At 40.5% G+C, this 12,941-nt stretch overlaps 2 protein-coding genes across 2 annotated transcripts in view; both read right to left on the reverse strand.

Annotated features, from left to right (window-relative positions):
- Positions 1 to 5,355: 5,355 nt before the first annotated feature.
- On the reverse strand, positions 5,356 to 6,355 carry LOC117455477 (keratin-associated protein 9-1-like). The gene is made up of 4 exons (XM_034094995.1): positions 6,140 to 6,355; positions 5,913 to 5,999; positions 5,617 to 5,742; positions 5,356 to 5,496 (listed from the first exon to the last, which is right to left on the reverse strand). Exons 1-4 carry the CDS (start codon positions 6,353 to 6,355, stop codon positions 5,356 to 5,358), a joined length of 570 nt encoding a protein of 189 aa, XP_033950886.1.
- A 3,022-nt stretch (positions 6,356 to 9,377) lies between these two features.
- The window catches only part of atp1a3a (ATPase Na+/K+ transporting subunit alpha 3a), a 39,827-nt gene continuing 36,263 nt past the window's right edge, over positions 9,378 to 12,941 (reverse strand). Inside the window, exons 21-24 of the mRNA XM_034094248.2 lie at positions 12,773 to 12,903; positions 11,865 to 11,966; positions 11,553 to 11,644; positions 9,378 to 11,120 (exon numbers count right to left, since the gene is read on the reverse strand). Coding sequence (XP_033950139.1) covers positions 11,092 to 11,120; positions 11,553 to 11,644; positions 11,865 to 11,966; positions 12,773 to 12,903 — 354 coding nt within the window. The 3' untranslated portion in view covers positions 9,378 to 11,091. The remainder of the gene's footprint in view (positions 11,121 to 11,552; positions 11,645 to 11,864; positions 11,967 to 12,772; positions 12,904 to 12,941) is intronic.

A 12,941-nucleotide genomic window follows, 5' to 3' on the forward strand; every position in this document is an offset into this window, starting at 1 on the left:
CAGGATATCGGAGGGGAAGGGGCTGGGGGTCTGCGGCACTGAGAGATTGGCTTTGCACGGACGCCTTGTGACTTTAAGATCCTATTTGGTCCACTGGCTTAAAATCTAAAAAAAGGAAATCTCGGGACTAAGGTGCTTTTGACCAGATAAGTCAAGCTGGGTGTGAATTTGTATTCTTAACCGCAGCCCGACAAACATTTTTTACTTCTCTAAACACTGAAGCGTTCCTCTGTTACATTTATCACAATTGAGCTCAGGTTGAAAATTGTAAAGTGGACACATTATCACACTTCTCATAAATACATCAGTCCTGAAATTAATTTGACTTTTGTGCAAAGATTTTTTTTAAGTGAATTGTGTGTTCAAACAGGTTCAGAATTGAGTGTTTTTTTTCATATTGTACGTTTTGTTTTCTACGACAGTACATCAATGGAGTGTATGGGCGAAACAACACCTCACATTCAACACCTTAATATTTCCTGAACACATATCTTTTATCTCAACAAGAATTCATATTTTGGCACATTAAGTTATAGCGTATTCATAAGTTAAAATAGGGTATTTATCACATTATATTTGACTTAATTATGACAGAGTTTTTGAACATATCAAATTAGGTTATTATTGCTCCTAGATTTAGATTTGTTTTTGTTACAGCAATCTATGTAATTCTCAGTAGTTTCTCCTCTTTGTCCTGTAGCTGCTGTGGTTTTATTGGAGAAGAAGAGGAGGAAGAGCACGGGTTCAGTTCCGCAGAGGAAAGAACAAATGCAAACAACCTCAGCACTCGTCCAGCAGGTTTAATGTAACTGAACACACCAGAGGGTCGCTGTGTTCACACTGCCGCTCTTCTACACATTACGCAGCTCTAAAGTCATTATAAGATGGCAGAAATGTCTTTAATATGCACTTTTTTTAAACATTTCATGATGGTTTTACATTATATCTCCTTAATAATCTCACCTCAATTCATCTGATTTCACTTCAAAATATCACTACAATATTCTCCTGCTGAGGTACTGTAAGTGTTATGTTTAATGAGAGAATATACACTAAATATGTGTCATTACGAACAAATCAACATTGTTTGAACACATGAAACTAAAGGACAGCATTTTTCATGTTATTTCTGCTAGAAAATATCTACTGTAAAGATGTTAACAGAATTGAATAATAAACAAATAAAAAAGACTATTCCAGTAAAGAGTATTTAAGTGTGATGACTAAAATACAATATGTATTTTAAGAAGATTTTTAATAAAGCCGGTTACACAAAAAGTGTAGACTTTGGAATAGATTTAGTGAATAGTGAATCTATTTCTGTGTGAGGTACAGAAGCATCACATGTGAAAAATAAAATAATAAATATGAATTGTTATAATAAAGTCTAAGGTGTTTTATTTCATAATACAAAGTCATAAAAGGCTCACACTGTTATTGTATATTGGAATAATATTTAACTATTCTCTCTCAAATCATACTTTGTCTAAAATGTTTTAAATGCTGAAACATGGAAATTATGTATTTTTTATTTGAGGACGTCCTGTTTATTTTACAATTTTACAACCATCATTGCTTTTTAAAGTGGTGACAAAAGTCTTCTTTGATAAAGTGTACTTTGAAAAAAACAAACTGGACTTAAATCAAGGCGATGTTCTATTGCTTCATATATTATTGCGACACACTGACGGAGAGGAAGAGTGAGACACAGATGGAGTGAGAGAGAAAGAGACAGCGACCCATACAACACCATTCATTATTAACACACCCAATATAGCAGGACTGTACACCACTCTCTCCTCCTCCACCTGCCTCCCTTTCCACACACACACACACACACACACACACACACACACACACACACACACACACACACACACACACACACACACACACACACACACACACACACACACACACACACACACACACACACACACACACACACACACACACACACACACACACACACACACACACACACACACACACACACACACACACACACGCGGAGAGGAAGAGGGCCATGGAAGACCCTCCCCCTGACCCTGCGACCTAGGCACCATGGCAACCCTCTGACCCATCCCCGTTGTTGCTGTGGTAACAACCTTGGAGCATGTCTGACCACTGCCCCCCCCTCTAACACACACACACACACACACACACACACACACACACACACACACACACACACACCACACACACACACACACACACACACACACACACACACACACACACACCCTACAGACGCCCCCCCCTCCTCCTTCTCCACGCCGAGCCGAGGCAAACCGATCGATATTCTATCACACAGAACAGTGGAGCGAGAGAGAGAGGAGGCCACGGGCCAGCCAGATTACTGGGAGGAGGGGGGAGGAGGGGGGTTCTTTTTGGTTGACAAAAAGAAAGCCAGTGAGTGTGTGTGTGTGTGTGTGTGTGTGTGTGTGTGTGTGTGTGTGTGTGTGTGTGTGTGTGTGTGTGTGTGTGTGTGTGTGTGTGTGTGTGTGTGTGTGTGTGTGTGTGTGTGTGTGTGTGCGTGCGTGTGTTATAGTGAGAGGAAACGAAAAAGGGTTTTAGGGAAGGTAGTGGATGTGTGTGTGCTGGGGAGGTGTGCAAAAAGGGGTTTTAGCGTGCGGGTGTAATCGGGTAGGAGATTGAGAGAAGATGTGTGTGTGTGTGTGATTTGGAGAAGAGGGGTGGTGGAAGGAGGGGGCTGGGAGTGTAAGTGGGTAGAAGATTGAGAGAAAGTGTGTGTGTGTGTGTGTGTGTGCGTGTGTGTGTGTGTGTGTGTGTGTGTGTGTGTGTGTGTGTGTGTGTGTGTGTGTGTGTGTGTGTGTGTTGGAGGAAAGGTGGTTTAGTGTGGTTGTTATGGTGGATAAGAAAGGAAGGTGTGTGTGTGTGAGCATCATAATGAGCAGAGTGGAGCTGCAGCGCTATAAGGCATCTCCTATATTTGTTATTCTAACAGATGTTTGTTAGTGGATTTATGGCTGTGGGTTTGTGTGTGTGGGCCTTTAAGAATTAAATACTTTTATTATAGTGTCACAAGGGGCGCTTATAAGATACAACTCACATTACATACAGAGAGAAGAGAGAACACAAAGGGACACATATTGTTTCTGTAGGTGTAGCACATTTAACATACAATATTCACATTGATGGGAAACGCTTACCAAATACTGAAGATAGATTTGTTTTTAAATGCATTGACGTATTTAGATCTATCTTTTACTTTCTGTAAGTAAAAGTATACATTCCACAATTAATAATACTGTATTACAAGTCAAGTCATTATTTTAAATCTTCATACAGTAGAATAGCCGCACAATGGAAAAGGCTTTAAATGACTTTAAAAATATTCACGAGTATCAATAAATGACTTCTTGGGTATGTGAGTGCAAGCGAGAGTGAGGGAATACAAAAAGGTGTTTAAGAGGCACCTATGAATACAGTGATTTATATAAATACATTTATTTTGAAGAAGTGGCTTTGTATTGAATAATTACTGGGTAAAGTGGTGTTAATTGTGGGGAAACAATGTGTTAACAACAGTGTTGGTGGCGAATAAAATAACACTAATTAATTTGGGAAAATATTAAAATAAAACCATTTTTTATTTTGTTAACATTGTTGTTCTTAACAAGTCTTCATCACTTCAAATTATACCATTTTTAGTATTTTGGGGTATGTTTTATGATGTTTTTAAGATGATCAAATCCTGGGCTGTAAAATAAATAGTTATTATTTTGACCCCCATTTCACAGCAGTTATAGTTACGGAGAATATAACCGTTTATCGTTAGGTTTTCTAATGTTCTCAGGGCCACATGTAGTTTGGCTCCTTTTCACGCCAAAAAGGATGTAAGGATGTGTGTGTGTGTGTGTGTGTGTGTGTGTGTGTGTGTGTGTGTGAAGCCTGTATGTACCTCGTGATTACATTATATGAACTCGGCAAAAGTATTGTCGTGTAATTTAATTCTGGGTCCGCACTAAACATAACTTTGACCTTTTAACATTTATCTGTAAGTATTTTATTAAGACCTTGTTTAGGAACAACTAATTCAACACAGGGTTTGTTGCATTGTTAGACTTTCTGTAACAATGTATCTCTCTAAACAGATGGTTTTTATTGTTTTATTGTACATAAAGCAAATATTTGATTTGACAAACTAATCTGAAATAAATAGAAATATGACTAACTTGGTGGTGATCAACAAAACTAAAATGTGTGCGTGTGTATGGGTTTAGTTGAACAACAGGAAGAAATGATCAAATGTTGCACGGCACTCGAGATAGAGGGAATATGAGAAAGAGAAACAATGAACACATGAAGGAGGTGACCTATATCCCTGGGTTAGAAGGGTGTGTGTGTGTGTGTGTGTGTGTGTGTGTGTGTGTGTGTGTGTGTCAAGTGGGTAGGAGCACTCATTTGCTCTGTGAGCCTTGTAATAGTATTCATGAAACACAGAGTGTGTCTGCTCAAACACACACACACACACACACACACACACACACACACACACACACACACACACACACACACACACACACACACACACACACACACACACACACACACACACACACACACACACACACACACACACACACACACACACACACACACACACACACACACACACACACACACACACACACACACAGACTTGAAACTGAATTGACTCATCCGTTCACGAGTAGAGGCGTAAAACTATCGAACCCAAACAGAGTCACAGGCTTCTTATTTATAAAGAAATTGTTTATAAACTGTATAAATAATTAATTCTGTTGTTTAAATTATTTACACAATAAACAACTCAATATGGTTGTATAACCCTTGCAGGTGTGGCATGTAATATTCTTTAAACTCCTGTTTTTTATTGTGTTACAGAATTTAAAATTAAAGTAATACAATTCATTGTACATTAAGTGTTTTTGCTTGTGTTATTAACTATTAATGTTATTCGAAATTGATGTCAACTTAGGTTACAAAGCAATTCAACTAAACAGGTTTAATGCCAAATCAGGTAACTCATTTCAATTGTAAAAATATAAATGCAAAGATAATGTAGACAGCAGAAAGTCCTGTTCCAAAAAAACTGAAAAGGTTTAGGATGTATGACAGTATTCTGTGCTCGAGCATCATTGTGTTTTTGGCACTTTAAGTGCAGCAGCAGAATAGATGTCCCTGTCGAGTAGTCCACTGGATATTAGAAAATGATTTGTGGAGCGGATTTGAAAGCTTGTTGGGAAATGTGTTCATATTGGCTACATGTTACTGGTGCTGAACAGAAGATACTGCTGCCTCCTTGTTTCAGTTATATTTCAATATCACACATTTAGAAATGGTTACGGCCTAAAACCCTGTTACACATGGTGCTGTTACACATGGTGCTGTTGGTGCTGTTACACATGGTGCTGTTACTGTACACATGGTGCTGTTACACATGGTGCTGTTGGTGCTGTTACACATGGTGCTGTTACTGTACACATGGTGCTGTTACACATGGTGCTGTTACACATGGTGCTGTTGGTGCTGTTACACATGGTGCTGTTACTGTACACATGGTGCTGTTACACATGGTGCTGTTGGTGCTGTTACACATGGTGCTGTTACTGTACACATGGTGCTGTTACACATGGTGCTGTTACACATGGTGCTGTTGGTGCTGTTACACATGGTGCTGTTACACATGGTGCTGTTGGTGCTGTTACACATGGTGCTGTTACTGTACACATGGTGCTGTTACACATGGTGCTGTTACACATGGTGCTGTTACACATGGTGCTGTTGGTGCTGTTACACATGGTGCTGTTACTGTACACATGGTGCTGTTACACATGGTGCTGTTGGTGCTGTTACACATGGTGCTGTTACTGTACACATGGTGCTGTTACACATGGTGCTGTTACTGTACACATGGTGCTGTTACACATGGTGCTGTTACACATGGTGCTGTTGGTGCTGTTACACATGGTGCTGTTACTGTACACATGGTGCTGTTACACATGGTGCTGTTACTGTACACATGGTGCTGTTACACATGGTGCTGTTGGTGCTGTTACTGTACACATGGTGCTGTTACACATGGTGCTGTTACACATGGTGCTGTTACACATGGTGCTGTTGGTGCTGTTACTGTACACATGGTGCTGTTACACATGGTGCTGTTACACATGGTGCTGTTGGTGCTGTTACACATGGTGCTGTTACACATGGTGCTGTTACACATGGTGCTGTTGGTGCTGTTACACATGGTGCTGTTGGTGCTGTTACACATGGTCCTGTTACACATGGTGCTGTTACACATGGTGCTGTTACACATGGTCCTGTTACACATGGTCCTGTTACACATGGTCCTCCCAATTACATCACAGCTGTTTGTTTATGTATTTAGATTTAGAGCAGTTACCTTATAATAAAACGTGTTAATGTTAGGGTTGATTGAAGACCCCTGAATTAAACCATAACAGGTGTTAGATCAAACAAGGGTGCTTACTAGTATCATAACATATACTTACTAGAACCATGACATGTACTAACTAGAACCATATTAGGTTCTAATTAGAACCATATGGGGTCCTTACAAGAACCATAAAGCTGCTAACTTGCACCATAAAAGGTGCTAACTGAACACATAAAGACTGCTAACTAGGAACAAAATAAAGGTGCTAACTAGAACCATATTGGGTGCTTACTATGACCATAGATGGTGCTTACTATGACCATAGAGGGTGCTTACTATGACCATAGATGGTGCTTACTATGACCATAGAGGGTGCTTACTATGACCATAGATGGTGCTTACTATGACCATAGATGGTGCTTACTATGACCATAGAGGGTGCTTACTATGACCATAGATGGTGCTTACTATGACCATAGAGGGTGCTTACTATGACCATAGAGGGTGCTTACTATGACCATAACATCTGCAAACTAGATCCTTATAAGATATTAACTAGAACAATAAAGGATGCTAACTAGAATCATACAAGTTTTTCTAACTAGAACCATAAAGGATGCTAACTACCACATAACCTAAACGTATATAAAGGTCTCTACCTAGAACTCTCCTCAAAAGAGAACCCTTTAATGAAGGTTTCACTCAGAAACCCTTTCAGAGGGTTTCACCTAGAACCCAACATTAAAGCTGTCCACTATGAGGGTGCTGACAATAAGCCACCAATGTGGTTCTACAGATAACTCTTTATACATTCCAAAGGGTGTCATCAAGAACACATCCAAGGAGCCTCTAAAAATATACTTTTTTATCAAGGTTCCACCTATAAAGCTCAAGCATTCCGAGGGTTCTATGAAGAATCATATTACATTTTACAGATGAACTAAAAACGTAAGAATCTGATGCTTTGTCGATGGTGGTTAGGGCAAACCACGATTAGATGGTTTTACTTCAACGTGTCCGCCTGCGGCCATGGGAACAGCATACAGGGGCCTCATGCTGGAAAGGGCCTTGCTGATGTTGTAAAGCAACACAGAGGCACTAACCCTAACATTCAGTTTGTGGGGGGGGGGAGGATATTTGAACACCAATGCTTTCATCAATTATTGAAAAATGATTTCTTCCCAAAAGGGTTATAATCAAACCTGTGGTCTTACATAAAACACTTGAATTAAAAGAGCAGGGTTCGGGTTATTACTGTAGAACCTTAGCCGGTCAGGAAGAACCCTTATTAGAGTCTAGTATAAATGATTTTGAAGGTAATACATCATCTATTGAGAGTTTACCCCTGACTAACTTTGAAAGAGATACATTGTATTTTGCCTGTTGTGTGATGGTTTGTTATGAAATGTGTTTAACCCTCACACACTGTTTAAACTTACTTGAGTTGGGAGGGTGTTCAGGTAAGTCGTGGGTTCCAAACCCTTTAAGCCACACATTTTGAGGATGACGACCCTGACAAACCTGCACATAGTTGCAAAGAGGGTCTGTAATACAGGATGAGGGAACATTCTGTACATGATGGTTATAGGAGACATCTTCTGTGTGTTCTTACCAGTGTTACGGTCAGTCCAACCTTTTGTTTGTTCAAGTCACTAAATGTTTCCCCCAAAGGTTGTTTGGTTGAATTCCTCTGCAGACATCTCACAGGCCTGCCCTGCTCATGTGCAAGAAAAACAGCCTTCTCATAGCAACAGACGTTTCTTTCTAAAGAGAAAAGCAAACAGCCTTGACATTATGTTGATAGGGTATAGGCCATGATAAAGCAATGTTCATATTGCAGTACTTTAACAATGCTCCTGATTCTTTCTTTAAAATATGTATTCTTGACTTACGTAGGAAACTATTTCACCAACAGGTCCATGCATTAAAGTGTTCTTGGTGCTTTTGATTATATTGCATGCTCTCCTTCAGCAGAGTTACGGAATTGCCAGTTGTTTTTACTGAGCGCTTCCAGAACTTCTTGTCCGTGTCAGCTTCAAAGTTCTGAATTAGAAGTTCTTACTTGTGCTTTGAAACATTAGCAAAACCAACAAATAAACACAAGGTCCATTTCACTTAACATGTCTCACATCACTGCTCGTGACACTTAGATTAAGGCATGTGAAGAATACACTTTTCATCAAAAATCGTAACTTCAACATGGACGGGAAGTCCTTTATTGATATGTGCATAATAATTGTATTTAAATAGCAATGTCTTAACCGACTGTACCTACCTGTTCTGCATCAAACAGCAGTCGGACATAGTAAGGGACATTAGTAGGTGGATGTAGGCCTTTAGCAACTAAAAGCCTTTCCCCCTCAGGTTGGTGAAGACCAAGGACAGAGATCACAAAGATTGAATATTGGGCACGAGCACGACTGAATGTACGATCATATTGCTTCATAACAGCATAATGTGTATAAGCAACTGGTAGCTGTCGAGCTCACCATTTCATCTTCACAGTTTTCATACTGCATCAGTGTGTTCACAGCTTGTTTCTGTTTCCACCAAGTGGCCAAAGAGAACATAGGGTGCTAAAAAGAAAGAACATTTGAACATCTACATTTTCATGACAGCTGGGCAAACTCATTTGCTAAGAGAGATTATGAAATATGAAACTATTTGGACCTTTTGTCTTTGGTGAGACTGTTGTTTCTTACCTACAAAGCTGAGCATATGAATCTGATGCCTGCAAGAAGTTCTTGAAGTCGTGTTGGAGTGTTGAACTGATGGATGCTGCAGTAATTCAATGTACTATGTGTGTAAGAGCCTGTTGCCCATAACAGATTGAAAATGTTCTGGAAAAACGTTCTTTAATCCTATTTTCAGAGAAACAACATTTTTACCAAATGCCTAAACTAACAGCATATTTGTAGACATGAGATGTGGTAGAAAACAGAGGACTTGACACTGCTGCCATAAATAAGAGTTGGTCACAGCATTTATTTCAATTTTCTGACAAAACTCCACACAAAAACAAACTTGAGACCAAGCTGAAAAAGAGAGATCCTTCTATTGTATTTCATTTCATTTTGTTTGTTTTCGCTGCTGTTTGGCAGCTTAAAGGTGGGGTAGGTAGTTTTGGAGAAACCAGCTCGAGTGCGCTAGAATTTGAAAATACAGAGCCGGAACAAATCTGCCACTTCCTTACAGAGCCCCTCCTCCAACACACACGAACATGCACATGACCAATGAGGGCACGAGATAAGTTTGTGCACAGATGGAAGGCTGACAGGCAGGTAGGCCATCCAGTTACTTTAGCCGGGCCGGCTCAGATGATTGGTCGTGCTTTTTACAGTACTACGGCTTCCACAGATGACATTTCTTTATGGATTTTTTGTCAAAGCACTCAAGATATTCATTGCTATCGGGATGCTAAGAGCATTCCATGGAATATAACAAAAAGTGTATTTCGAGCCGGTTTCTCAAACTTACCTACCCCACCTTTACGGCCCCTACACACGGCGGCGTGCGTTGCCGCTTCAACGCTTCTGCCCATTCACTTTGAATGGGGTGACGTCACGATTCACCTTGGCACCAAGCGGCAACGATTCCATATTTCCACTGATTTAAATAATGAAATCAGAGAGATTTCTCTTTTTCCAAGGACACAGTAAGATTGTAATTTTTAAACAGGGGTGAGGTTGGGGGGGGAGTTTGAGGAAAGAGAGGGGGTGCGGGCAGGGGGGAGGAAGGGTGGGAGAATAAGAGGAGGCAGGTATTCAAAGTTCAAGGACGGAGGGTTTGCACGGTGTTCACCAACAGACAGACAGGGACAGATAAACAGGCAGGGTCAGTCAGGGTGAGAGAGAAAGAAGAGAGGGAGAGACAGTGTGCTTTGTCATGTCTGAATGAAAACGAGCAGCTCTCCAGACCCACTCCAAACTTTAAAAAAAAAACTTTTACGAACAATTTCTTAAAAAACACCCAGTCGTCTAATAGAAAACAACAACAAATAACACATGGGGGAGGAAGGCAGACAGGGAACGGGGCAGAGGAAGTGACCTTTTTTTCCACCTTGTTGAGGGCGTGAGTGAAGTTTTATAGTGAGATTGATTCTTTATTGATGGGCAGGAGGAGGAGGAGGAGGAGGAGGAGGAGGAGGAGGAGGGCAGTAGTAGCTTGGCAGTGCGTACGTATGAGGAGAAAGAGAGGAGAGGAAGGGATGGAGCATGGCAGGAAATGGCAGGATTTAGGAGCGGCATCTGGGTGGCTTCTCTCTGGCAGGAAAACTAAAGAGACACCACCCACCCGCTCTAATCGCCACTTAGGAATCGTTTTTGTACTTGTCTCGTATTCTTTATTCATGTATGCAGAGGGACCGCGGCTCACAGTGCACTTATACGATTGGCTCATCAGTGCTACTGGCAGACTTGTGCTGTTTAGACTTTGGATAACACGGGAGGACAGAGGGACAGAGAGGACAGGGACAGACCCTAACCCTCTCCTCCTCTGTTGTTGGTCTGCGCGTTGTTTTGTTCCAACTTTAAGGGATGGTGATGGAGAGGAGGAGGAGGAGGAGGAGTAAAGGTTCTTTTCTTGAACAGTTGTTGAGAGGGGAGGGAAGGAGGGAAGGAGGAAAGAGAGGGAGAAGGAGAAGAAGGGTTGGAGAATGGCTGAGAAGTAAATGATGTCTTGATAATTTAGTAGTATGTTTCTCTTTCCACCCAGCCTGTAGGGACGAAGAGGAGAGAGAAACAAGAAAGAGAGAAGAGTTACCCATCAACACATTTAATCAAGTGATTAGCATTAAGGCAAAAATACAATTTGTAATTTAGGACTTTAAAATGAGTCCTAAAAAGTTGTAACCTGATGCAGCGGTACTAAAAAAATGATTGATTATTTGGTTATCTTTGTAAAGTATAACTTATATGTTTTCCCTTTACATTTGACCTATTTTCACAAAGTAAAATCCACGCTGGAATGTATTTAAAATGTGTATTATTAATAGCAATAATAAGAGAGAAATATATATTTGTGTACTGTAGTATAGTGCTACCCTGAATAAAACGATTTAACACTATTTTCTATTGAATGATTATTTGGGTAAAAGTGTGCAACTTTCATGCTGCAGGTATGGGTGTGTCTGCGCGTGTGATCTTACCTCCTGGGTTTCGGCGAAGGATGAGTTTTCGGATCTCATCGTAAACAAAGATGAGGAAACTGTACGGGAACGCACAGAACCACCAGCTGGGCCTGAGAGAGAACGGAGCGAATGATACATTAATGAAGAACACACTACTCATTAACCGGCCTTAAAAGTAAAATGATCTATTTGTGTATTATAAAGGTTGTGGTATTTACCTCTAAGATATAATATTTAGAATACAAACTTGAATTACATGACATTAAGCAATCTTTTGTAATTGAATACCCCTGAAAATATAAATGTGAATTAAAGTGATGTGTAGCTTACTTGAGCGGGTACATCCGTAGTGCCACGTCCATGCCTGGGCAGTAAGACAGGAGAGCAGCCAGGGCCGTTTCCTCAAACAGGCCGAAGATCAAAATCTTGTTCCTGCAAGTTCACAAAGAGAGGAATCAATGTTTTCTGCCACTCTAAGACTACAAGGGTCTAAATCTACTTTTGGATGATAAAATGGCTTAAAAGTTGATGTCCTGCAGGCTATAGCAGCATCAGTATCTGGGCTTGTGTCTTAGCACCTTAAATATTGCCTGCAGAACAAAAAGAGGATAGACCGGGTAAGAACCAGACAAGATGGAGGGGGAAAAGGGAACAATAATAACCTATCCCATAAATTGGGGCTAAAAATTAAAGGTGTGTCAGGTTAACTTGGCTCTCTAGTGACATCTAGTGACAGCAGTGGGGAACTGCAACAAACAAAGCAATGCAGAGTTGCCAACACTTCCCCATTCCTCTTGAGATTTAACTGCTTGTATTACTGATCAAATACCTATTAGTAGAGAGATGGGTGTATATTATTGTAATATTTGAGTAAAAGTTTGTTCTCTGAGCACTGCATTGATATCAACTGTATCACATGTTCTGATCATTAATAGAAGCGAACAATTCAATGCAAATAGTGCAGCAAAGGTAGCAATAAGAGGCAGAAAATAAAAAATACTAAATGAATCTGCTTGAAAAATAGAAGTACAGTAGTTGAGTAAATGCAAAAGAGTTCCTTTTCACCACGAACATCCAGCAGTATCTGCATGTGTTAACAACATCGACTATATCCGCACGACGCTAATGCATTGGCACCGACTGACTCAAGTTGTAGAAGGTTCCAGACAGTTGGTACTGTGATCACAAGCTGAAGATAAAGACACAATTAGAATGAACCTCAGAGCGGTGTGACTGACCTCATGCCCTGCTGGAACACAGAGTTACGCCTGGTCTTGCAGATGATGACGTCCGCCCACTGCACCACCACGATGCTGACGAAAAAGGCTGTGTGGCAAGTGAACTCCACTATCTTACGCTGCTCATAGGTCTACACAGAGGAAGAAACAAACAATATATGCGATTTGT

Source organism: Pseudochaenichthys georgianus, chromosome 11, assembly GCF_902827115.2.
Source record: "Pseudochaenichthys georgianus chromosome 11, fPseGeo1.2, whole genome shotgun sequence".
Taxonomy (NCBI): Eukaryota; Metazoa; Chordata; class Actinopteri; order Perciformes; family Channichthyidae; genus Pseudochaenichthys; species Pseudochaenichthys georgianus.